This window comes from Coloeus monedula (assembly GCF_965178545.1).
Source record: "Coloeus monedula genome assembly, chromosome: 10".
Classification (NCBI taxonomy): domain Eukaryota; kingdom Metazoa; phylum Chordata; class Aves; order Passeriformes; family Corvidae; genus Coloeus; species Coloeus monedula.
In genome coordinates, this window is record NC_138790.1 from 16,129,177 (window position 1) to 16,157,109 (window position 27,933).

At 43.9% G+C, this 27,933-nt stretch overlaps 1 protein-coding gene across 6 annotated transcripts in view; it reads right to left on the reverse strand.

Annotated features, from left to right (window-relative positions):
- The window catches only part of LPP (LIM domain containing preferred translocation partner in lipoma), a 323,633-nt gene that overhangs the window by 139,717 nt on the left and 155,983 nt on the right, over positions 1–27,933 (reverse strand). For all 6 annotated transcript variants that reach the window (XM_082288305.1, XM_082288308.1, XM_082288304.1 and 3 more), the window contains one exon: positions 16,865–16,987. In XM_082288305.1, the coding sequence (XP_082144431.1) occupies positions 16,865–16,987 (123 nt within the window). The remainder of the gene's footprint in view (positions 1–16,864; positions 16,988–27,933) is intronic.

Sequence of the window (27,933 nt, forward strand, 5' to 3'; positions counted from 1 at the left end):
CATCCACAGGCAACACCAAAAAAAAAGATTTTGCTATTGTCATTAAGAATGTGACTTTTCAGTGACCCACAGAAGTACAACACATGCTTACCAATGGTCAGCCCTCCACATAGTCTAATGCATTTTACAAACAAGTCTACTCTCTGTAACCAAGCTTATTTCACTGTTTCAGGTTGTCCTAAAACCAAATTAAATAAATAAAAAGCTGAAATAATTTCACAGCTTTTGATTTCCTAAAGGCATATTTTATACATAGGAAATATTAAGACAGTGACCATCCTGAACAGAGAAACCAGTGGCTACAGAGCTCACTACCTTTGAAACATCTGCTCTGATTTGCAAGTTCCTCAGATAACAAAGGAAGCCAGAAAATGAAACCTTCAGTAACCGCTCCCTTCCAAGCCTTTCTGGACAGTGGGTGGGCACTGAGTTTTCTTAGAGAGAAAGCAGGGCATCCCTGGCTGTGGCTGTGCACAAAGGCAGGCAGTGCCTGCAAGGCAGCTCAGAACCTGCTGCTCTCAGACGTCTGGGGGGGGCCATGCACAGCCCCTGCCTGAGCATGCCAAGACTCCAGCTCCCTTGGGAATGGGACCTGCTCAAGGCAACCCCTGAGGATGCACTATGGCCTCACCTCTCTTGAGTAAATCTTACAGGTTGAAAGGGACTTCAGGAGACTGTTCGGTCCAGTCCTCTCCCTAAAGGCAGGACTGACCGTGTGCTCCTGAAAGACCTTTGCACAACCTGACCTAAAGTTCCTCCAGTAATCAATGACCTTCTGCTTTTCCACGCCATCTTTTTCTGGGGTTACCTATCCCTTCTATAGCAGTTTTACTCTAATGGCTAATCTAAATTTCTGGCTGGATTTTAAGTTCCAAACATTGTGCTTTCCAGTGTAGATCTGCCATTCCCTTTTTCTTTGCAGCTGGAAGCAGACAGACCCTGAACAATTAGGAGGCAAGAACACCCACAGGGAAGAGGTTATTTACATAAACAGGATCACAATGTGTGTGTGTTTATATATTTATTACTTATAAAAAAATACTGCAATCTCTTTTCTTTTCTAATTAAAAGACCCAGTTTGCCCTGCTGCACAATTGCTAAGCAGATTTAAAATGGGGACTTCAGTAGCTATTTTATGGCTAATCAAATGAGTAAATATAATGATCTGCTCCAATTCCCATTCTGATTACACAGTGTAGCTATTTCATTCCCTCAATAAGCTCCTTGCACCCAAAAAGAATAGTTTAACAAGCTTCAGAGCAGAATGTTAGGCTCAATTTCTCTAAAGGGTAATAGAGTGGGAGTGTCTGTATAATTAGCTTTGTTGGGCTCCCTCCCTCACTGTACAATACATTCTATACAGAGCTTTCACTGTCTCTCCAGGTCTTCATGCTAAAGCAGAAAAATAATGCAGAGCACATTAGAATCATACTGGTTGCACAGAGGAGTTTTGAAAGACAGAAAAAGAGCTGCAGAAGTGCTGGCTAATTCAGCCCAAAAGGGCTCAAGTTTTAATTTAGCTTTAGCAATAAAAGCACACATGTTCATGTACATAGCTTATTCATCTCTAATGTATTGAACTCTTAGATGTTTCTGGAAGTAAAGATCTGCCAGACTACTAACACACTGATCAAATCATAGTATAAATCACTAAAGTACACTCAACAATTTCTTCTCTGCATAGAACTTGAAATTAAATTAACAGCACACAATCTATAATGCAAAACATTACCTAACACATTTGGAAGAGTCTGATGCTGAATTCCCTTACAGAAAATAAAAGTGTTTGATATACTGATTTTTCACTGCAAGAAACCATTTTTTGCATAAGCTGGCAAAACTGTAATATTTTTGTGCTTGCAGAAGAATTTTCAACTGGAGATTTGAAAATCCTTTCTGAAGTCAGATAGCCAGGTGGGATATGTTGTTATTACCACCTCTGTTTTACAGGAGGAAAACTTAATGCTAGAAAAATTAAAAATCTTACTGAAAATAAAGAGACATGTCAGAGATCTGTGAAGAAAGGGAGAACAGCAGATCCTATCTTGTTCCAAAATGCTGTGGCTGCATCAGACCTCTCCCAAATCAGCCATCCTGTATCTCTCCTATCACATTGTATTTGCAAGCATCAAAGTGCCCATGGATACTGCCTTTGGAAACAATCACACAAAAAGTATGGCAAAGAGGTCAAAACCTAGTCAAATTGTTTAATCCTGCAATGATTGGGAAAAAAAACCCCAAACAAATAAAACCACCAAAACAAACCAGAAAAAAACAGGGCATTATGGAAGTTACTCTGAAAGTCTCACAGCCAAATCACAGACTTCACCTCTAATAAGTAAAATCCACGGTTAAGCCATTGCTTCAGAGTAAGTCAATAGCAAATAAAAAATAAAATAACACAGGTGCAATAGTCACTTCCACTTTTTTGGCATATAAGCTTACCAGTTTGCAGCTAGACAGCAATACCTAATCAGAAACAAATGGCTACTGCACCTAAAATTTTCAAGTTCCTCTGAAATAACCAAGTATCCCAGGAGCCTTGAGCCTTGAAAAGAGACAGCTAAGTCTCCGACTGGTACAAACAGGAGGAATGATTGTTCTGTCACTTCCAGCACTAGAAAGAAGCAACAGGAAACCACCTTTGAGGGAGGCAAAGGGAAAACATCAAGAATAAGGTGGGTCTGCCCCACCTCCACTGAACTTCTTTGTCATGGGATGTTTTAAATTCCAGAGATTTACATGCTCATAAAGCAATTGGATGATCTGATGCAGGAAAAATCCCTGAGTGAATATTAAGACATAATTTTAATCAAGCCAGTTCTCTGTGAACAGCACATTCTTAGATAAAGGGAAATATTCTGGGGCAATGTAGGTATGAATTTGCACCACTCCTGTCTTCTTTCTTTGGTATTTATGGGGAAGAACACTGAGCTGGAGTGACCACTCATCTGACACAGGGCAGGCAGGGTCAGGTTCTTCATTTCAGGCATATATCCCCTGACATGAGAGAAAGACACTGAAAAGCAAAGGTTTAAATTCTAATTTCTCATGCAGGCAGGTTCTTTTTCTAAAAACCAGACTTGTGCTACTTCTGTCTGTAAAAAAGCACCAGCAGCTGACCAACACTATAATGATATGAGTCAGGACCAAATATATTTGAGCAAATACACTCCAGATTCAACTTCCCTCCAAGCTCAGTTGCAGACAACAAATTCCACAACAAGAGCATTTATCTGAGTCCAGGATACCAAAATGCTTTCATCGAATGAACCAAGCCAGAGATGAAGCTGAGTCTTCACAAGAGCCAGCATTTGAGACACTCAAGAAAACCTGACAAGTAAATAAGATGCTAAAACTTCCCCAGAGGACAGTCTTCGAACAGTGGAATTGCAGTGTCTTCTGCATACAAGTCCAACTAATGGAGGCAAAAGCATGTGATGGAGCCCGTGCTGGATGCACTGGTATATCCTCATACAATGCATCTCCAAAGGAGGTGGCACTTCTGAGCACTAATCTTTACTGTCTCCCTTTTACCATTCTTCACTTGTGTGCAGGAAAAATTCCCAGCTGTTGGGCACAACATTCCACTTGTAAAGCCAGTTCAACCATCTTTGCAGAACAAGAGGATCACCTTCATGTTTCCTTGGGTCCTTGGCTTACAGCTCCTCAGAGGTGTACGAGCAGATTGAGGGACCAGGTTTGGATGCACAGGGAGCTCTTAAGCTGTTCAGACAGAGAACAGCTTAAAAATGGAGAACAGCACCTCAGTGCTGTCAACAGGCCACACAGAAAGGTGAAACAGCTGCACAAACTTGCGAGGCTGTGCTCAACATAAAACTTGGAGAGAGACACTTTATCCCAATCCACCCATGCTGCTGTCATGGAAGAGCAGAGAGAATAAAACCCCAGTGGCCCACATGTAAGCACTGAAGGTCACAAATAGCACATCACCTCTGCATCCTCACTGCACCAGGTCCTGGACATTCGCCCAAACACCGCACACTGAGCAGGTGGGCAAAGAAATGGGGGTTTTCTCTATTTAACAGAAGAGCAGCCCAGAGGCAGAAGATGGCTCAGCCAAGGTTACACAACAGCAGGTATTGGTTTGGCAGTCTCAGGGACACGTCTACAACAAAGGACTGAGAACAATTTACCTCCTTCTCAGGTTCAGGGTGGGACTTGGTTAAAAGCAAGTCCAGGTTAGTGATAGATGCTTCAGACCGAGCACTGCTTTCCTCCCCACTCTTTTGGTGTAGCCTTACTACCTTTAATAAGCTAAGAGTAAACAATTATAAAACTGATGCAAATCAGTCCAACCTGACTTTTCTCATAGTCAAAGCCCCAAATACCTACCCGGCAAAGCTCTGACAAATGTATCTGAGAACCCTGCAGGGTGCAGCAAGGAAAGCCCCTCCAGGACTCAAGCTGCTATTTTACACCAAGAGACATTTTTAGCCTGTAATTTTATCTCTTCCATCTCCCCCCATTTCTTGAAATTAAAATAAACATGGACCAGGGCCTAGGATTTTATTTTATCTGTCACATATTGCTATCATTAAACACACTCGAAACGAGTGGGTTTAGTTCAAATAAAACTGTCTCTTCCCTCTCCCTTTCTCAGCTCAACAAACATAAAATAGGAAACTGCACTCCCAATACATTCAAGAAGCAACACACGTTACATCATGAGTAGATGATCCATCTGGCAGGCTGACATGGTAATAAGTTTGCTTAATTGTCAGGTCAGGCATATTACAGACCCAGTCTGTCAGTCCTTTTATTACAGCTCTGTCTGTGCTGGGGAATTTCAACCTCCTCACACTTCGTATGTGTAGACGTGGAATGCATCCATATAGTACGAGGACATATGCATGGACACATATATGAAGTGTCACTCAGAACAAAGAGATTAAATTAAGAAAGGAAATGCTGAAGTCAAATAGCTCTTAGCAGCTGTATACATTTCTGTCTGGAATAATCACCCAAAGAAAGCAATGAGATATTTACATTTAATTTATTTGAAACTGGGCTGGCGAAAGCACTGATTATAGGGGATAATCCAGCACTGCCTCATAAGGAAAACAGCCAGAGATCCTCAGATGTTCCCTCCATTTATACTTTTTAAGCGATCAGCCCATCATTTTGTTTTTGGCTCCATGCAGCTCCGATCATGCAGACAGTCTCCTGAGATTGTCCATATGTCCTCCTGAGAAATCACTGAGTACATTCAGCAAATGATTGAATTCATCAAATGGATGCTTTGACTTTAAAAAGCCTGCTAAACAAAACAAAAGCCACCTTTTTCCTCCTTTGTCTTTGTGCCTTACCTCATCTCCTTCTCTCCATTAATGAGCTCAATTCTGAAACGATTTTATTTACAGGAAGACTTTAAGGTGTTCTGAAATACAATTTGTAGGAAAGATGCCAAATATAAATTGTATTTTCTAGACCTGCCTGCATTTGTGATTTTACATGAGCACGCACACATATGTTCAATATCCAAACAGCAGGTGTTCCCTAAAGTTTTATTGCCATTAGTAAGAAATGACCACATTACTCAACAATGTCAAAGCCAAGTCTTCTCAAAGGCAAGTCTTGCCAGAAAGTCTGATGATTTCCACTATTAAACAGTCTTGCTTTGGGGTGCTGGCTCTGGCTCTTCCAAATACCTCCAAAACCTAACAGTGATCTACATTTACCCAAAAGAACCACTTAAAAATTCATCCTCTGTGTGGTATCTCCACAGCTTTTCTCAGGAAGCAGAGAGTGCTGTCTCAAGCACAGTAGCACCTCTCTGTCACCAGGGCCTCATAAAACACCGTTGATCTTTGTGGTAACCCTTTTCCACAGCCAGATTCCTTGTCTTGCACTTTGGACATGTGCTGCTGGTGGAGATTCCAGTCAAAATCTTTCCAGAAAAAGATTAAATATAATTCAAAACAATATCTGTACTATCTCCCCACTGAATGGCACAGTGCTCAAAAAAGTCCAGCTGAACAACTGTTTTTCTACCACTTTTTAGGACTGTAAAAGAGTCTTAACTGCACAGATATTCCATGTAATGCATAGTTGATCTTTCTGCAAACCAGCACAGTAATCAACCCCAGCATCTTCTCTTCCCCTCTTGATAATCACAGCTTGAAGCTGTGCGTGCATCCTGGCTTTCTGCTGGATTGATACAGAACTGTGCCTCCCATCTTTCTTGAATTCTCCTTGGATCACAAGTTAATGGTTTTGGAAGAAGGCATCAGAATTGCCTGAGACCCAGGATGACTGGAGTGATTGCTGGTACACAAGATGACAATTTTTCATGGTTCTGAGCTGCCTGGGACAGGAATGGGTTCTCATCGACATCTTACAAATCACTCCAGAGGGGGTAACATACTTAGCCTCTTGTCAACCCAAAGAGTAACAACAGTGTTACTTATGGCAAGATAGCAAAGTCTCTGACCTGGCTTGTGCTGGCAATCAGGTGAGATGATTGCAACAATCCTACCTGTCTTTACACGCAACGCCATGCAAACTGCACAACCTGCCCTTGCTCTTACTGTACTTATGCACACAAAACTACTTCCTTCCAAGTGAAGAACTCATCATAGGACACAAAATACTTTGGGCACGGAGGAATCAGTACCAGACTGCAAACGTTGGCAGAAGTATTTATAACTGCTTCAAAATCTCATTCTTCTGGCTAGGTCATTTTTCTGTTTAGTTTTTGTTTTTAAATCTATGGGGGAAGACAGTAATACCCATTGGACCAACACATTATTGATTTCCCATAGAAACAGCAGTTAGTTAGAGTGCTAACTTTCAGCAGTGAAGCAGCATGTTAGTTTTATCTTACTGTAATTTTTCTTTTTTTCATTTCATCCTCTTTTACATACTCATAGAAGTTTCCTATTCACTACTGAAACACCATATGGTGATAATATATGCTAACACAGGCACAGTGACACAGTCCACAAGCCTGCTATTGAGCAAAAGTTGACAACATAAGGCTGAGAGAATTGTAATCGCTTCCAAGCCACAATAAGTACGTCACCTAATTGCATTTTACTGTGATGCAAAGAAGTCTGAGTCAAGGAAGGAACTTCCTTACAATGAAACTGTAACAGCCTGGAGTAATTTACAGTTACTTGAAGAGCTATAGCAAGGATCTATCAATTCATGGCTTTCAGATACAGGCTAGATGTGGGTTGGGGTTTTTTTTAGCCTAGGCAGCTTTAATATACAGAAAGAGACAATGCATTTCAGCATCACACTCATCTCTCGAAAGGTTCCAGACAGGAAGGCAAAAGGCAATCAATAAGAAAAAATATATACACTGCTTCTCAAACCGTTCACAGATGCCTCTGCCTCTTACTTTAATGAACTAGGGTTTGAACTAGAACATCTTGGAACAATCCTGAGACATATTCAGGCTACAAATGGATCAGGTTTATTTACACACTGGTAGCAGAGGCTGATATAGAAACTGCACGGCCACGTCTCACTTTTCTGTGGAGCTCTAGGTCCTTACAGGCGGCCCAGCTTGAAATGAGGTTGTGATTAGACCTGATCTGCCTTTGGAATGGCCAGCAAGGGCTCCAGAGAGAGGTCCTTCCCTCTCTGGCAGGGCAGACCCTCAGAAAAAGAGACCACAGAGAACAGGATGGACCAGGGAGTGACAACACTACCCCAGAATGTCACTGATGTCTGCCCAAGGCCCTGTTTTACAACCAGCTGTGCGGTCTCTCTGTGCCTCAGTTCTCCATTTGCAGAACAAAAGAACCAAACTTCTCCCACCTCAGGACACAACAAGGATAAGCACATGGAAAGTTGCAAGCAATCCTGCAAACAGGCAGCAGTAATTTACAAGGACAAACTCATAAAAGCCATACTTTAAATGCCAGGGCTTCCCAGTGTGTTTGAGCCTTCACCTTTCCAATTGTATTTAGAAACTACCACTGCAGAAGGCAGCTGCCCTCCTTTTCTAAAGAGAACAATTCCATAGGAACTCACATCAACAGGATCTACACCTGCAATGGTTTCTGGATAGATTTGAAGCAATTTGAAGGCACACCAAGGCAATGCCCTCCTTGCTGTGAGTGTGATGCATGAATCACAAAGTCATCACTTCCACTTTGGTGGAAATGGCCTGGGGAATATGGCCAGCACAGTCCACAGTGGGAGCAAAGTCCCAAGTGATGTATTGCCATGCAGGTGTTTCTACAAGCCGCTGTGCTGTTCCCTTGGCTCTGAACTATTTCCTTTCCCTAGCAGGGAGGGAAACGCAGCTGGTTCCTCCTGTGCACAGAAGAGACAAACACAACACAAAAGGAACAGAAACCATAGAGAGCAGAGCAAAGGAAGCCTGATTTCCTATGGACTTGTGGACTTGCGTCTTGAGCGGACTCTGACCCTTCCTGTTCTCATCTGTTACCTCTCCTGACTGCCCCCCCTGCTTCCCTTCTCCCCCTAGTATTAGCCTTGGCATTTGTCTGTGTGTTTCAGCCAAACAATCCATGTTCCAGGTCAGAGATCCTGGTTACAGCACAGTCTGGAAGAGCAAAAGTTCAAGCTGCCTGCAAGACACGCAGCAGGCTTGGAGCTCGCTGTGCACGTGCGCAGAATGGCCAACCCATGGGCCAAGCAAGGACAGCAGCACCTCCCTGCAGCTCCCCAAGATAGGGATCTGGGCCCATCCTCCCCAGCCACAGAGTTCTTCACATGGATACCCCTCCCACACACCCACATAAAAGTGGTCAAAGAAATCAATCCATATGTGGGGAGCAGCCAACTGCTGGACACCAATGGGTGCTGGGTAGGAAGAATTCATCAACTGTGCGCTCATTTCAAAACGCTCCAGTTATTTCCTTGGCAGACATTGGGCAGAAGAGTGGCTGCTACACATGGGGAAATCAACGCCTTGTGCCAAAGGACTAAGTTCAACTTCCAGCCGTATGCAGGTGGGAAAAACAGATTCCCACTTCTGGAGTGCTGGGAGAGCAGAGAGTGATGATATAGATCCAGGAAACTACAACTTTCAGGGACCGAGGCTTTGAGTCCTTGTAGGTTTGCTGTCAAGGCATTGCATCAAGAAAACTGTTGACTGGAAATCACAAAACTGTAGCTGCATATCAAGCAACACCTTCGCACAGAAGAAACAAGGGTTTTTATTTTCCCTGCTTGGTTCACATACTGCAAGACAGAGATAGATGCATTTTCCCACACCCGAGACCTCTTTCAATCTCCCTTGCAGGGGGTGTTCTCACACATGCTCTGCCCATCCACTCCCATGGCTTAGGAGATGAAGATAAATCCATGACAAGGTGCCCATGAGTGTGGCCTCAGCTCCTCTGGTGACTCAGGCACAAACCAAGTCATCTGATCTCCCAGAGCCCTGGTTCCTCCCCTGCCCATGAGACAGCCAGTGTACTTCCCCACCTCACAGGCTGCTGTCATGGTGGTGAATCTGATGCCACTGAAGCACTCAGATGCATCGACCCATGCAAGAACACGAGCAGAGTCTGCGTCCCAACAAAACACAGGTTCCTGCCCCAAAGGCAGCTGCTCTTTGCTGGCTGGACACACGGACAGCTCGTGAAGTGCGCCGCAGCCCTTTGAGGAGAGTGCCAAGCCACAGTGAGTGCCAAAACGCAAGGATGGGGAAATGATGAGAGGCTTCCTGAGATGATGGCTTACAGCAGCTCAGTCCCATTGTGGGGAAAAAGATAGAAAACAAAACTTAACAATAGGTAGAAGGCCTTGACCTTTAGAGAATAAGAGACCAGCTCTCAACCACTCACAGCAAAACAATCACAAATGTGGAATGAGAAAACGACCAAATTATGAAGTACTATTTGCTTTTTATCACTGTTCCCAAAGTAAATGTTTATCTTTATCCATACACAAATTTGAGATGCCTGCACAGATTTTAAAGTCCAATATATCCAACACTAGCTGTCATCTAAAGCTTTAGCCGAACAAGTAGGCAGAAAACAAAAATGGATGCAGAAAAAGAGAAAGGGAAAAAGGGAAAAGAAAACCTTACTGATATTTCTGTGAACTTGATTACATATCAGAAAAAGAAACAGCAGGAGTAGTGCTGATTTATTTTCACTCTGATGATAGTACAAGAGGAAGAAGTAATACCCTGCAAAGGTCACTCTTATCCTGTTCATCTGTGACAGGCTGATAATCTGGGATCTCAGAAAACTTTCTTTAAAAATCTTCACGGACATGCTCTTATCAAAAGGATTAAGGTTTAATACATACCAGCAGATGCAACCGATTCAGGGATCTGCTAATCAGAGCAGCGTCAGTTTGCTGCACGCACCGGCTGGAGCTGATGACTGCAGGAAGGTTTCCCTTCTTACAGAGAAAGACCAAATCCAAATATACATGAAATCATCTCTTGGCTATGCCTCCCAGCTCACATGTTCATGGCTGAACATCCCCGTCCTGTGCACGCTTCTGTCTACAGACATGCCAGGGATGGCAGGACAGATGTGCTGCTCACTGCCAGTGCACCTGCAGTGACCCTCCCAGAAAGCTCCAACCCTGGGACCAGCTCAAGTGCCACCCACATGGGGTGGGAATGTCACTCTGCCTTTGGAGAGGAAAACAGCAGGAGGAAGGGTTTCTGGATGTAGAGGCTTTGCATTTCGAGTGCTGGAAGGAAACTACTGAAATTGCTCCAGATGGGACGCTTCCTTTCCTACTTTCAGTAATCCACACGGATTTTCCAGACAGCACAAAGCCAGCTTGCTGCAGCCAGAAGCAGGAGCACAGTTCTCAGAGGTGATTCCATCTTCAGAACAGCCCATGCAATTCCTGATGCCCATGACTATGGCAAAAGGGTCACAGCCCACTGAGAACAGCCATAGCCAGCACCCTGCAGTGAGCCTACACGAGCCCTCTGATGCTGCTACAAGGGCTGGAGCTCACCAGCTCAATGCCAGCCTGGGCACACTGCTGTGAGCCACTGTCATCCCTCTGTGTCCACACGAGCCATCCAAGTCAGCAAAACAGCAGCAATCACAGCCTTCAGGAAAAGCATTGTGTAGCACAAAAGGTCTGGAGTAGCTGGATTGTCCTACTCCAAGGTCATCAACCCTTTAGGATGGAGAGCGGATGCCTCTCAGTTTCAGCAGATGAGCTTATTTCCAACAAGCCCCTCTGTCCTACAACAAAGAGATTCAAAAGCCTACAAAACCTGAAACACACAGACCTCAAGAGAACAAATGCAAAGAGCCCTTTGCAACTGGGAAAGCATTGCCTGGATACTGTTGCTGTGCTGCTGGACACTGAAGACTAGCAAAACTGTGCAGAAGCCCAGCAGTTAGATGTGCTCAGACCAGCAGAATGAGGCCAGAAAACTTTTATTTACCTCAAATATCGTATGTGAAGATGGCAGAAGCTAAGCTATCTATTTCAGCCCAAACTGAACATCTGAAAAAGCCATATCCCCGAGTCCAATAACTGAGGAACCATAAAACTCTGTCAGGTAAATGCTACAGGAGGGAGGAATTCATTCTGAAGCCACCAAATCAATCTCAATTTGCTTGTACCCCTAAATTTTCTTTCTTAAAAGAAATAAATATCTTCCTGACAACAACTGGGGTTCTGTAAAATACCCTGTGGACTGCACTTCCAAAATCTTTTTGGTGCAAACCAACCTAAGCAGCCAGGTTCAGTCAAAGACCAGGAACAATAAAACCAACTCTGAGCCTGGACTAGCAAATTTGCACAGGCCGTTTTGAGTCCAGATTCAATGGTCTGTTTTTCACAGAGCCTCACAGCCCAAACCAAGAGTAATCATAAGGATCTTTCTCAAAGCTGGGGGAATGTGCTTCCCCTTGCTGGGTAGGAAGCTTTAATCATAGTTGGAGACACAGCTCTGCATAAACCAAGATAAAACACCCGCACTCTCAGTTGTGCGTTCCTGACACAGCTATAAGCAGGGCACTAAAATTAGAAATTCACATGGAAAAGACCTCCTAGGAGTCTTCAGCACTCAAGATTTTGCCTTGTTTTGTGGTTTGCCATCGTACAGCTGAAACTGTTCAATCCTGTCCCACCACTCGGCAAGAAAATACATCCATTGCCTTTTCACTGGTTTTATTATCCCCAAATGGTTGTCAAAAGAAGTGATGGAATAACCAGCGCTGTCAAACATTTAAATCCCTTTAAAATTTCAGTCATTACAAGGCATTATTTCCCAGTATGCTTGAAACTTAATGAAAACGTATCACTGATTTTTTAATTTAATTTTCTTTACATTTTTATTGTTCTGTATCTCACACTGAGAATGAGCCTGTTTTCCTTCAAAACACTGCTCACTTTGGCTTAAAGTGTTGGATAATGACAGATGCCTAGTACTGGGGGCAAGGACACAGAGGCAGGGACACGGGCATGAATCCTTAGATATCTTGCCTAATTCTGCCTTCATGTTCCCCACCTGTTTGCACAACCACATCACCTAAAGGCCTTCAGCCCAGACCAAAGCTCCACGTTGCTACATGCCACACACATGGGGAGTAAGAGGCAAATCACATTGAAGAGGTTGCCAAGCTACAAGGACAGAAGAGACTCTGAGAGGAGAGGAGGAAAGGGGAAACACTACATTCAAGGTCATTTAGCACAGCAGTGCTTGCTGGGAATGGAACAGGTCTCCAGAGTGCCAGCCCAGTTCCCTCCGGATCAAGCTGCCTATGAGAGCTGTACACAAGCAGATTTCATCTTGACCATGGTGCATGGTCAAGCAAGATTTTTCTGCTATTTAAATACTTCACAAATATTGGCCACAGAGCATTTGCTTTTAGAAAAAGCTTAAATACCATCAGACCAGGTACATCTTATTAGGTACACCTCCCAAAAAGTGCTATTTTGCCAACAGACATTCTGTTGGAAATTTGGGATAAAAGTCATGAGTTTCAGAAGGTAGGTGTCCAATTCCAGACAAAGCAATCAGCATTCAATACATAATTCACAGCAGGGACAAAAAATCCTGAGCTTACGTGTGCTGCTATTTCCAGTATTTCATTTTCACAGTCCCTGCTGGAAGCCCTTTCTCCAGAGTCACAAAGTTTTCTTGTTTTTCAGAAAATGCTAACATTTATTTTATGGGCTGAAATTTGGCATGTTTGGTTTGGGGGTTTTTTTGGTTAAGGTCTTGCTGCACTAATCTCTTACGCAAGGACTTAAACAGAACAGGCAAAAACTGGGGAAAATACCCTTTAATAGAGGAGTCAGATGACCACAGCATTCACTAGGCCTCTAACTTAGGGGGTTCACATAATTTATGACTAACCCCTGCTCCCATCCGTGGAAATCATGCACCTAGTATCTTGTCTTTTACTAATGAAAGACACAGTGGGTTCTCCGCCTCTGAACTTTCCAATAAGTTACTGCAATTTAGAAGGTGTGATATGTACACAGAAGCACACTGCAGCTACACAAGAGGAGCTCTGTACTTTACTCATCACATTAGTACTTCCAAACTTCACCAAACAGGAGGAAAATATTAATTAGATTTTTTTTCATAATGCATCTGCAGTTCTTCCAAGAATACCTGAGGCAAGCTAAACCTCATATGCCACTGCAGTCATGGCAATTTTGAGAATATGTTGGTCATCTTGTCCATCTCAATTTACTGTACCAGAGGGCTGGAACTGGTCACGCCGGTGAAGGTCACGCAGATCCTTTCTAAGACTTCAGCTCTAGCTGAATTCTTTAAATACACCACCTCACATGACAGAAAACATCCTTAGATGCTGCTGTGTTGAGGCTAAAGATGATGACTTTGTCTTGCTATTTTCTGTGCTTTTAGATATGTGCAATTTTGAAAGGAAAAAGCTTACATTTTAATCACTTCTGACTGCTTCTGTGATTCAGTCAGAGAGACTTTCACTTGCAAGATACGGACTCAGCCCAGGTCACCTTTGCTTTCCTACTCAGCTGCAGGACCACAAGGTATGCCAGGACAGCACTGCTGACCACAGGTGTCCAAACTCTCTCCTTGTCTTCTATTAATGGTGGTCAGTTTCAGCTCATGGCAGTGTCCTTGTCACCTGCCCAGCACACAAAAAATATTACCAGAGTGACACCCAGGTAAGCTATGCAGGGATGGTGCAGAGATTCATACTCATCCATGCCCTCAACAGCAAGGGCTAAGGAACATTGTCTGGGGTTGATGTTGGCCCAGCCTTTCTGAGAAACATCACATCCCTCTGTGTCAGAGGCACCTCCTGGTGCAGTGGGTGTCTTTGCAATCTTGAACTTGTACCAAGGATCAAAAGAGCTTCCCTTTGTATGGATTTATGCCAGTGGGCAGCGTATGTTAAATAAAATGCTTGTTGTTACCCTGCCATCACTCCTACTCTGCTGGGAGAGGACTATGTTACGATTTATCTCGCGTTGCTTTAAAACCGTCTTGAAGATAATATAAAAAAGAAACTTAACAATAAAATTTCTCTTATTCCAGAATAGGAGTATCCCCAAGGGCAAGATATTCCTATAAAATTATTGTAATGCTTTAACCACGTAAGCACAACTGAAAGCATCTTCTCTGAAAACAAGTCGTAGCTCTTTTTTCCTATCTGCAGCCATTATCCTGATAAATTTGGGAAGGTCAGCTAAGGTGTAATCCAATAAATGTGCTGATGTTCTGAGTAAGTACCTTACAATTTGCAGCCTAATCTATTATCCTACTATAAGACCATCAAATGACTCACCAGTTTTAATACTTAGTAGAGATCAAACAAAGGAAAATATCAAAGCTTTACATTCTAGTTCCACCTTTCAAGGACTCGTTTGAGTACTCTTTTAATTACAGCAGATGATACATCCAACTCTGGCATTTCCTAACAGCTCTAGTTAGTAGTTGCTGTAGCTGTTTTCACAGAACATCATTATGTTAACCAAGAGATCCTGAAAAATCAGATAGACCGAACAAATCAACTTGGGATTTGATCCCAGAGATGGAGTTCAGCTTCTTCTGCCCACCAGCTCACACACAGTGTGTTGTGTACCTGGGAGCCTTACCATCCAGGTGCTCCTAGGTGCAGGGGCAAGTTTGCAGAGCCCCCACCTGAGTTGTGGCAGAAAGCTATGGGAACGAGCATGTGGATGAATGGGAATGAGCACGTCATCTTGGAGGGTGATGAATTTCAGAGGTCAGATCAAGTCCCAGACTTGGGCTTTGACTTCAAATACTCAAGAAACCTGAAGAAGTTTGCATTTGAATGCTGTGATTTTTAATTTTTTCTTTTAATGGTAAAGGCGCAAAACAAAAGTGAAAAAACAACCCATTCACAGAACCCCAGATCTCAAAGGAAGAAATATCAGGAAACAGTCAGCAACACTGTCAGCAAACTGCAGATGCTCTATGAAGTGGGTACATAAGTTAGATCTCCCTAATAAAGATGTTGGAGCTGACTGTGGGTGTTGCTGAGGAAAATGGGGAGCACGAATCTCTTTTGCCCAACTCTTGCAGCATTTTGACTCTATAAGCATTCCCCAGTAACAGTGTGCACTGGTGTGTTTGGCCCATGCAAACAAACTGAGCACGGGTTATTCACCACAGTGCCTGAGCAGAACTCGTCTCATTTATTGCAACAACAAAAAACCCACTGGGAAAAGGGCTGAATTGTATTTGGTTTACATTGTTGCTCTTTTTGACTGACTCACCCCAATTAGTGCCTTTTTCAAGGACAAGTCTGTAAGTTTATGCAATAACTGTGCACATGCTACTAAAATGAAAGATGAGTTTATAGGGAGGTCCCTGCAGAAAGGACGGAAAATCAGAGCCTCTGTGTTCAGGGGGACACTTTCAAAAGAGCACAAATCTGATTTCATTCTGCTTTTACTCCATTTGCAGACTTGAACAAGAGCAAATCTAAACAGACTCCGGTCACTACTTTGGTTCTGCTCCAAAAACATCACTTCTCAGTTACTTAAAAGAAATATAGCGATGAAAACAACCAAAAAAGACACAAACCAAAGAGAAGGCTTGTATGGATAGTGGGTGTGTACCTATTGCTCACTTATCCCTTTGATACTTTTGACTTTCGGGGCTTTACTAAGAGAAATACAGCATACATATAGCTGCATACATCCTACAGACCCACACACATGTAAGAAATGAGACCAGTCAAGAGACTAGGAAGGAAAGACAAGGCACAAACATATCTATACCTAGGATGATTTTATGAGATCTCAAGAACTGCCCTTTATAAAGTGCCATCGGGGTGTCACCACTTCCTCTGATAAAATAGATGACATCTCACCAGAACTTAAATAGCTCTACTCAAGCACTACCTAGATGAGTGACAAAAATTAGCCAAGTCCCTGTCACCCCTGCAGTCCTTGTCTAGACACAGCAGAGAAGTGTGAATTCCAGTCTGCCTTGCTGGGCTACAGCCACCCTGACAGCTGAGCTCCAATCCAAGCCACTTCGTGAGATGCGGATATCTGGATCCTTCTGGCAGCACGACAGACAAAAGTTAACAGAACAGAAAACCAGCAAGAAAATAAAAGCACAAAAGTGCTTGTGAAGTGAGCAAGTTTTAATTCACAAGTCATTGTTGGTTGAAAGTTGAGGCGAATGAAATGCCATTTTTTGAGAGTATTTTTCTAACAATCTCCATGGCAATCTGACAATCGGGATCAGAGGCCCTTTGCTCAGAGATGCAGCAGCTTTTGAGCTGGTGCCCCCTCAGAGCAGCTGCACCCTTCTCCCCATTGACAGCCACATCTGGATGCTATCAGGAGGAACTGGCACGCCTGCTCACAACAAATACCAAGCACTTAGCAAATTGACTCCAGAAGTCGATGCTGGCCCCTTTCCCACTCTGTGTTTATGCAACGTGCCACTAACCTGTTGAGTCCGAGGTTTGTATGGAGAGCTGCTCTCTAGGTCGGCCAGGATGCTGGTCAAAGAGTCGATTTCGGCATCTAAACTGGACCGCCTCTCCTCAAGTGTCTTGCCACCAGGATTCACCTTAAAGAAGAAAGAGAAGTTCCAGTTATTCAAAGTACTTGGCCTGGCACCTGGTTTCTTACTGTCCTCACGGAGCTGCACCCATGCCCAGCAATAACTCTCGGGTTGCAGGCGCAAACATGCTCAAATGCTATAGCTCCCTCCAGAACTGACAGCAAGCCTCCATCTCACAGGAATTCATGCTGCTTTGGGGCCTTTCTTCACATATTTGTCACAAGGGTCCTATTGTGTTAAATTGACTTGGAGGACTAGAAATTCAGCAATCCACTTTGGAGGTGAAGAGTCACACCATCCCCACACCATAAGATGGAGAAGATGTGTTTTAGAAGGATACTTGTCTGGGAAAACAGAGCTGAGGACAGGCTTGGAGCACCTGGATCCTGATAGCATCTCTTCTGCCATGTCCTCCTCCCAGGCAAAGCACAAACAGAACAGAGCTACAAGCCACAGCAGCCAGTGACTGGCCACGTGCACCTATTCTTATTTTAAATCAATTCTTGGTAGGTGTACCTGTCTGATTCAACACTTCTTCACAAATTCCATCAGAAAAATGAGCTCCTTCAAGGAGGAGTGAAAAAGTTCAATCCATTTCTAGCAGATTGAAGGTGAAGGGTGTGATTTGCAACAAGAAGTCACAAAATAACATAAGTAAGGTCCTTGTGGAAAGGCTTTTAAGCAGGAAAGCTCACGCCCAAAGAAAATGCCAACATGTGGCCAGAACCCTTTCTAATTCAACACATTTTGCTTTCTTTCTGTTTTCAAAACCGCCCAGTCCCATTTGTACCCAGGCTGGTAGGGACGCTCACTTGGAAGGGTAGGGATGATGAATTTTCACCTCCACATCACCCACCTCAAAAAGTAAAAACCAGAACTCAGCAGCACAGCAGAGCATGTGACCTCCAAGCCACTGTTCAAGGGCAGCACTGCAATCCCCGCTAGAATAAGCATTTTAAAAGAGGACTCATTCACATGCTTTGTTTTTGATAAATCAACCTAGTCCAAAACCTCTGGAAGGACCTCGGTGCTGTACAGCCCAACCCAACAGCAGGACCTCTCAACAGGGCACAGAGGAAGGTAAAGGCAGGAAGCATCTTCCTCCTCAACATTTTCAGTGCTTTGGGAATTAGGCAGCTCCACTAGGAGCAGGAAATTTAAGAAAACCAGCTGAGGATCTCTGCCATGTGCAAAGTAGGTACCAGGGGCAAGCCCCACTGAGCCAGCCCACCATCAGGGCATGCACAGAAACCAAAGTTCTTGAGCCAAGTGAAATATTACACTGAAAGTCTTTTCTAAACCTGAGTTATTTTTCTTCTGTTCTTCCATGTCTTACTTATCTGCAAATCCCCTGGACAAGAAAGGGTCTCTCCATATACAAGCAACCACAGAGCTCAGTGCAGAAGAGTTCATTCAGAGCTTGATGAGGTCAATAATAAAAATACTAAAGAATTACCTAACAACTCACCTAATTTCAACTGCAAAGACTGTTCAGACCATACCAGCACCTTCCCACAGACAATCCAGCTCTGTTTGCCTTCACTCTCACCAAGTTACTTCAATTTTCCAAGCCAAAAATTTGCCATTTTCTTTGGCTCACTGGCTGTTGCAGATAGTTCTTATTTAAATTTCATTTTAGGAGCAGTCAATCATTACCTGTTTTAAAGAACTCCCCAGTCATCAATCTGACACATAAATGGCAAGTTGGTCAAAGAAAGACAGGCTATGCAAAGTAAGGCAGCCTCTGATCTGCCAAACTTATACGTGCTGAGGCATTCATTAGTTCCTAATGATTATTAAATCTTATTGGATTACAATAAATTTGGCTTGACTAACAAGAAAATGGAAGTTCCAGTGTGGTTTATGGAAGAACACACCATTTAAAAGGCTGAGAGTCAGGTTAGAAAATACTTACAAACTCAACTCTTGCCTATTTTTACTATAGAGCCAAAGTCTTTCCATCCAAACTATTGTTTTAAATATTTTTTACAGGAATTAGCCCAGACCATTACTCCTGGCTAACTGCAGGCACCTGGATTTTTAAATCTGCAGAAGTACAACTTCTTTTCCACTTCATGGCTCTTGTTCAGTTTTTCTCCATCTTCCAGTTGTTGGCCTGTAACTGCCACAGGCTTCTCAGACAGAAAATCTGTGACTGCTCCACTCCAGAGAATTTTGAAGTTAAACAGCCAAAAGTCAGCCTGGAAAGGAGAGGGGAGATGCAAAGGGCATCCAAGGCCCCAACATGTGAGGTGATAAATCAAGCCAATGGCAGATCCAGGAATAACACTGGAGTCCACACAGGACCTGCTTGGTACCCTGACCCTGGAGAGAAGGGATGGTGGTAGATGAGAAGATCAGCCAATTTCATTTCTGCTTCTTAGCATTTCTGGGCCATATTATTCCCAGGTTCTCACTCCCCAGAACAATTACGCAACAGCTGACTAGCAAATGCTGCAGAACAAGTTATAAGGTTGTAAAAGTTAAATGTCCTTAGGAAACCTAGAAAAACAAAATAAAATAGCGTAGAAGCATCTCTATTGATTCTGGACTCTGATTTATTTATTCAATTAAAACACAATCAGCATAGATTAAGAGCCCAACTCCACAAATGCAGGAGCATAATGCAGTGCAACAGTGCCAACGAATGACACTACCGATGTGCACCAGGGCCTACTGGGGCAGGAACAGACTTTAAAGACATTTTAGAAATGGTAATCCTCACACAGACAGGTTTCTGCTTGCTTTTTCTTCCCCATCCCCACAAATCTTGAATTTTCTCTCTCCCCACAGTGTTCCATATTCAACGGAAGGATTTGCTGCGTGGGCAAACTGGAGCACTTGCAACACCAGCTTTAGCAAGAGAGGGTTAAGTTATTTCTCTTCCCATGCACTTTGTCATGACGTTGCTATTAAAGTTTTATGATATTGTTCTGGAACAAAACCCAAGCTCAGGTCCCAAGGCACAACAGGTTCACACAGACGCAGCTCTGCTCCGAGGAGCCCAGGCTGGTTAAGCTCAGAGCCCCGCAGATACAAACACCGGAACCAGAGGGAACTGCTAATTCTATTTCTGTCTGGATTTATGGCATTGTTGCAGACATGTGCACCCCCTCTTCCAGCCAGCAGAATATGGAAAAATGGGTTTAAAAAGGAAAAGGATGCTATCTTTGGCTCAGCCAACGTGAGTTCGACAAAAAGCAAACGTAAGCCAACCCAGTCCAACAAATTACTCATGCCAGAGACTATCCACTCACGTGAACTTCTGCAACGCCTACACTCCTGTCCCCTGGCTCAGTCTCTGCTGTGAGTTAAAAGAGAGAAAAACAGCAGAGAGCTTCTTCACTGTTTGGCTTGTTTGTCTGCCCCTGAACTTCTGGTGTCTAGCTCAGAGCAGCTCCGATGGTAATCCACTCCCAAGCCCCATTAACCCACTCTGCTCTGGCAGAAATTTGCTTTACTTTTGCTAATCCTACAAGCAACAGCAGTCAGTGCCACAGGTCCCCCCGCACCACTCTAAGGAACATTCATTACAGAACATGCAGTGCAGAGGTCAACACAGGGTCTCAAATTTTGCCTCACTGTGCCAAAAGGGTGGTAAGACTATTCACCAAGTTAAAAGACGTGAAAAGCACAATGATTTCCCTAGATGTCACCTCCTCCTACAACCCTAGACCAACTTCTCTTATCATATTTTGCAGCTTTCAGCAGAGAAACAATAACGTCTCTCATTTAACCAAGCCAGCTCCTTGCAGTGGGCTCAAAAAGAAGAATCTGGTTCCCAGATGTCCTCCCTAGCTCCTGCTCCAAATTCCTTTCCCTACCCAGGCCCAGCCATCTCTCTTTTATTCTGTTTTCCCCTCTCCATGCCCTGTTTGCTGCCCTGAAGGGCTGTAGCTCAGGCCAGGCATTAGCCCCTGGGATGCGAGATGCAATGTGGGCTGCCAGGTTGGCCTCTGAACCAAATCACAGATGCCAGGTGGTGTTGCTTTGTCAGGGAAACATGGAGGGTGGCTTTGCAGCAGTGACCTGCTGACATGTGCAGCAGGTTACAAGTAACTCCAGAGCCCCAGTGTATATTTTCTACCAACACAAGGCAATGACCAAACCCCTGAATACTTTGGGAACATCAGGACTTTGCTCAGTGCAGTGCCATTTTCCAGCATCAATATCCACCATCTCTCCATCCACCCCAAAAGTCTTGTCTAACAGAGGTTGAGCTCAGCACATGTGCATGTTTCCTGAGCGCTGTGGCCAGCTCATCCTCTGAACTGTGTCCCAGGAATGTGAGCTGTCGTTAGTGGGAAATGTAGTGCTGGTTTATCTGTGCAGACACATCCAAGACAGCAGAACTGCAGCTAAACACACAACCTTCCTTGTAGCATCAGCTCGCTCCACATGCCGTGCTATCACAGGTCACTGATAACCTCCTAACTCACAAGTGAAAGACTGCAGATGAACACCATGGATATTAGGAAAGGTCACAGCTAATGACTTCAAACAAAGCTGGGGGCCCACAGTGCCTCCTGCTCCTGTTACATTGGTTTAACTGGGAGCCTGAGGTGCTTGGGAGCTCTCTTTGAGCTGTAACACATCAACACCTCTTGCATTTTGCATTTACACATCCAAGAACAGGGAAAAGCAGGAAAGCCTTCTGGGGCAAAGGAAGGATTAAGGTAACAAGAGGAGAAAGTGGAATTTAGGCAAATCAGGAGTTGGGAGCAAGTAGACTGTACAGAAGGACTTCTGCCCTGACAGACCTTACTGTCTTTTCCTCCAGCAAAAGCCAGCGAGCCACAGATGCAGTGGTAGAGCTGATAAATTCAGTGCCCACTGGCTGCTTCCACCAGGCTGCACCCATGGCAGCCACCCAGCACACTCTGCAGGCTGTCGTAATTCTGGGACAGGCACTGAGGTGGTGGGAAGAGCAAATAAAACAGGAGTGAGCCTCTCCTTAAGCTCCATGGCCTTGGGCACTGGGCTTAGACAGAGATGCATCCTTAGAAGGATGCGGCTCTTATTTCCTGTTTTAGCTGGGGACAGGTGAGGGACAGAAAAGTGTTTGATTTCAATGGTATCCACTGTACTTACAAGAAGAGACTGTGATAAATGTTAGCCAGGGAGAAGAAAGGAAGTGATTCAGTCTTGCTATACTTCAGGCCAGGGGTTGTATTTAGTTTTTCCTTTTTTTTCCTCTTTCTTTGCACTTTCTCTAACAATATCACTGCCAGAGGCAAGGTCCTTTTCAGACACACACCCCTGCTACCTCGTCTCTTATTCATTCTTCTTTCCAAGGTCACAAAAGCCATCTAAAGCCCCAAAAGACATTGCAGTGGCAAAAAAGATGCATACTGGAGGTCATCTATCAGGAATATGAAGCACCCTTAAGATTGCTGTGTCTATTCTACCCTAAGCCTACAGAAAAGTGTAAGCATTTTCTTTCAAATTCCCTAATGTAAATTTAAACAGTCCCAAGAGGCTGCCCCCCCACGCACACACATGGAGACAAGAGCTGACTACAGCACTCAGGGCAAGGGGGGTCTGCAATGCTTGATTGATGCCTAATCTCCATTCCAGGCACCAAGGAGGGCTGGAAAAGAAGTCGTACCCTTTAAAAACAGAAAGATTGAGTCTTTTGAAACAAATCTGAAATGATGGAAGATTTCAGCAGATGTGACCACAGTGATTTCACCAGATGTGATTGTATCAAGGATCTAATAGAAAAGAACTTCCCTGCTGTTCCATCAGGCTGAAGCCAGGCCTGAAACATCCTTTTTAGTCTTTTGATGACATCAAGGATAAAAGCCAAAGGGAAGCTAGGTTTTGATTTATTTTTTCCCCTTGCTCTTTCTTTTCTTTCAGGCACAGAATAGTTTTACCTGGTTTGTGTTGCTGGATATTAGCAGGACCAAAGGAAAACACTTCAAAAGTTTAAAGAAGGCTGTTCGAAGGCACCATTTGGTGTCTCTCAGACACCACTGTCATTTAACTGAGCAATGTTTCTTTAGCTCCAGCCACTTTTGAGGATTTCACTGTAAGGAGGCAGGCTGGGCCTACCTGGAACAGGGCTTAAATGGGGTAGCAGTGATCATCTACTAAACGCCAGCCTGTATGGCCCCCAAACGGGCCAATAAATGTGCCAAACATCTTCCCTTGGCAAAGCTCATACCAGCAGCTGTGCCACAGCAAACTGCAGGAGGCACAGTGGGGTGAAAGGAGCTGCGCTCAGCCACACCTACAGTGATTATTCTGGGGTAGCCATGGTCCCACATTCAATTTTTCCACTCATGGAAAACACAAACAGCATTGGGCATCCAGATGGAACTCATTTCTGAAGCAACAAGGTGTTGTAAAGAACTGCAGGGGCTTTCAGCTGGGGCAAACAAACAAGCAGATGAAGGAAAGTTATTTGTTAAGCATTGCTAGGAGACACCTTGCAAAACCTTAACAACTGACTTAAAAACTCACTGTGGTGTAGGAAGCTTATGAAAAGGACAAATAATAAAAACATTTTTAAAAAGAAAAATACAGAGAAAGCAGATAACAGAAGAAAGCATGAAACTAGAAAGCACCAGTCTCAAAACAAAGAAAAGGGGGTAGGTGTTTTGTCACACAACACTCTGCTAAGCTGCAGAGCTACTTCTGCTGCAAGACACTGTGGTTGCTATGAGTTTACATGGATTTCAAAAGCAGCAGGAGAAACACATGGAAGAAAACTCCAAGATACATAATAAAAAAAAAATGTTCTGTGCATCCCTTTTACATTTTTCTCTGGTCACTAGTGATTGATTTGGCTCTAGAGACATTCATATGAAGTCTCCACTTGCCTTTTCTATCCACCTGCTGACACCTGCTAGGAGTCACCTCTGCTGGTGGGTACATTCCAGACTCTCTAGGTAAATATATGACCACAGCCCTAGGTGCCAGGGCTTGGACCAACACCTGGAAGCCCATTTCTTCCTTTCTTTTAGCAGACACAACCAAAATCACAGCCAACTGCACTCAGCCTCCTGGGACGCACAGATGAAAGAAAACAACGACTTTGCTGCAGTTATGAATCTGTATGATAATAAAGATTTATATTTCCTTAGAGATCAGTGTGACAGGCACTGCTCACATACAATACCCAGGAAACATCCTTGTCCCAAGGAACTTACTGTCAATGGGATTCCAGCTCTGGGAAGGGAATGCAGATAGAGGGGTGGGAGCGAGGTGCTGAAACTTGGAGATACAACCAAGCTTCTCCAGGTCACCAGATGAAGACACTAATCCACTGGGCCAAGTCAGCTCCTTAAAGGACATTTCATCCTCCGTAATTGCCATCCAAGACCTGACAAAACATGCCAGAAGACAACAAACCCCTATCCAAGCCATCCAAGCTCCAGCTGCAATTTCGTTGCAGAATGGCCCCAATTTCACATGACCAGAAGGCTGGATTTGAGCCACTGCCATGACCAGCAACTGGACTGAGGGCCAGTGGGGCCCATGATCATCTTCAATCACTGTTTAATAAGCTGTTGTCCTCTGCTTATGCTGACCAGGGCCCCAATCCCAACACCAGCACCTTGATGGGGGCAGGATGCCACCAGTGTGGATGAGCAGTAGAGTAATCCAGGACTACATTCCCTTCCAGCAGCTCCTGCCCCTAACACTGGAGGGAAGGTTTTGCCACAAACACCCATGGTTAGCCCAGAATTCTCAAGAGGATTTGGCCATGGTTATTAGATGAACAAGCAGAAATAAAAAAAGGATGGAAGTGCATCATAGAAGTCTAGCCAACAGGATCCATGGCCTGGGGCACGCTCTGCTGAAACCCTGGATCAAACAGCAGCAGTGGATAACTGGTTGATTTGATGGGACATGGACAATAGACCACGAGAAGATCTGCAACACTCCCTGTCCATCTGCCACCTCTGAGGACAACAGAAGGCAATTATGGAACAGGAACAAAGAAGATACAGCAAATAGCACTCAGCAAGATCCTCCTTGCAGCCCAGGAGTGTGCTTCTAGGTGCCCTGAAACTGCAGATGCCAACACAGAGGTCCTGTGCTGTCAGGTCCCCTCAGCTCCATCTGCTCTGCCTCAGAATGGTGTTACCCAGCTCCCTGCTGCATCACAGGCTGACACCTCCACCTCAGGCATTTAAACCTGCACCCAGCTTTTGTGGGTTTCCCACTGCTGTGTTTTGCTCATGGAAGGAGGTCCTGGAAATGTTGAGGTTGGCTAAATGGGGCTTTTAAAAGCGCAGTGCTTCTCTGAGCCTCTACACTGAAAACCAGCACAATGACAAATGCCTTTCTGTTGACCAGAGGATCTTCACATTGTGGGCCAGAGAGTACGTGGGGAAAGGCACCATGATCCTCAGCACATGAAAGCAACAGGATGGATTTGATAAGGAACAGTCAGGGGAGGAAGAGAGAGGAGTCGTCCCATGAGCCTACATCTGCCAGAGCAGCAGACCTGACAGTCCTGAGAGTTTACTTAACATGTCTGATCAAAAGCTTTGGGAGTCTTGTCTGTGCTAAGTGCTACCAGATGCAAAATCAGCAGCAAGATGAGAAGTGTATTAATAAACTAAGGAGGCACATAAAGTTATTTGAAAACTGAATGGGGAAGGTGGGGAGAGAAGGGGGAGAATAAAACCAGTTTATTTTTCCATTAAGGCAATTTAATATTCTCTGGGTGGAGTTACAATTACTCGTCCTTGGGAATTAAATTGAATTTGTGAAACGTTCCTGTTCATCAGCAGAATATACAATAAGAACTGGGATATATAATTTTTTCTTTACACTTTGGTCAGGACAGCACTACTTGTCTGTCCACAGGGCAAGAACAGCTGGCCATGAAATATTTTTGACCCAGCACAACTTTCACTGACTTTAACTAACTTTATAGCAGCAGGGAATATATCCCTTTTCCTTTAATTAATGCAATTACATTAGGACTCGTTATTGACAATTATGGTGACTGTTAAAAGTTTCCCCTTTCTTTGCGCACTCCCAACTTAAAATCTGCTCCAATATCATTACAAATTAATGTTTAATTAGCCATCAAGCAGAGCTGATGTTCCCCACAGAGTATTGCTGCTTACAGAAAAACTGAGAAATAGGAGAACACAGCGGATATTTCATCATCTGCCTCCAAGGGGAACCATAACCAAAGAGCAGCCAATTACCCAATACAGCAGCAAAGTTTAATCAATGTAGAAACCAAATAGCTCATTAAGTGTCCACTGCAATAATGGAAGACCTTCCCACTGACTCATATGACATGAATGTTACATTTTTAAAAGATGCAATGTGATGTCAAAGAGCAGAAACTCCCTTCATCTTCACATCTTGGCCAAGTGGCGATCTTCATCTTTCCTCTTCTGGCGTAAGAAAAGAGGTAAGAGGTGGATGCCTCAGACAGCACGGGATGTGTCTGACAAGCCACGAATTACACACACCTGTGCACAAGGCAATCTGCCACACCCAGCCCCACGACGCTGGACTTATATCCCAGAGGGGAAAACCACACCAAACACCATCTCCTGCCAGGCACAAGGGAAGCACAGAGCTGAAGGTGATTTTACTTCTTTCAACACTTGGGGTGAGTCTGGCACATACTGTGTCCAGTATGGGAGGCAGCAGTTTAGGAACTTGAGACGCCCCAAAAAAGCAGAAAACAGTTGAAAAGGGGACATGTAGAGAGCTCACTCTGTTTCACCTACAAAGGAGACTGAGTAGCTCAACAGCAATATCTAAAGAGCTTCACAAAATGAAAATGCCAGATACCACAAAACTGTCCAATCTAGCAAAACAGAAAAACACAGCAGTCAGGAAGCCAAAGGTAAGGAAATTCCATTTAAAAATACAGAGATTTATGTGTAATACTGCACGCAATTGAATGTTAAAACAAACTTCCAAGATTTCTCCACCTCTTGATGTCTGTGGATCAAGGCTGGATGCCTTTGGTCTCCCTGGGTGACCAGGCAACGCTTTGTGATCCACAATAGGCAGACGGGGACAGCTGACAACTTAATGGCTCTGCCTGGCCCTCACCTCGACAGAGGTGAGAAAGAAACAGCTCTGCCATTCCATAAAGATCTATTGACATCACTTTGTGTTTGCACCACTTTAACTGGAAATTAAATTTACATGAACAAACTCTATCCCACACAAGACTGCATATTGTGACAGTTAAATAAAAAGCTTTTTAAAAGGCACACGTCTCAGGCAATTTAAATCAAAAAAGATAGGTTTTGTTAAAGCTACCAATTTCAGAAAATTAAGGTTGACTAAAACTGTTTTTAAAAACTCCTTCTGGAATTTAATCACATATTGGAAACCCATATGCAGCTGTTTGTGTCACCTGCAAAAAGACTGTATAAAACATAAGCATATGCTTAATTTTACACGTGTGCTTAAGTTCTATCAACTTTAATGAAGTTTAAGCACACAGCCAAGCTTCTCTGAATTTGAGAAAGCATTCCTGAGCATGGGCTGTGAAGCTATTAGGAAATCACCAATGAGAAAAAAAGTAAAATTAAAACTGGCTGGTCAATTTTCACAGCCTGAGTAAGCACTCGGTCCAGAAATTAAACGTGTAACTTACTTCTGAGTTTGTTTGCTTGTTTTGCTGTAATAGGAAGGGGTGAGTGCCAGAATGTTTGCAAGGATTCCCAGTGAATCTGGCAAAATGTCAGCAAAATGGATGTATAAAACTACATGAAAGTCAATGGCTTGGGTTTAGCTTCTGAGGAAATTAATCATGTTAAAAATCTACTATATGTCTCAAAGCTGAGAACAGGAAAATCTGGACTCTGCCTCAGTCTATACATTTTTGGGGTGGTCAGTGGCTGCAGTTCATGGGGCAGGCAGGCCTCAGCTGGGCAAACCCCACAGCCTGATTCACTGAAGAAGGTTCTTGCCTTCAAGAAATTTGCAATCTCCTTTTCCAAACCATTAGG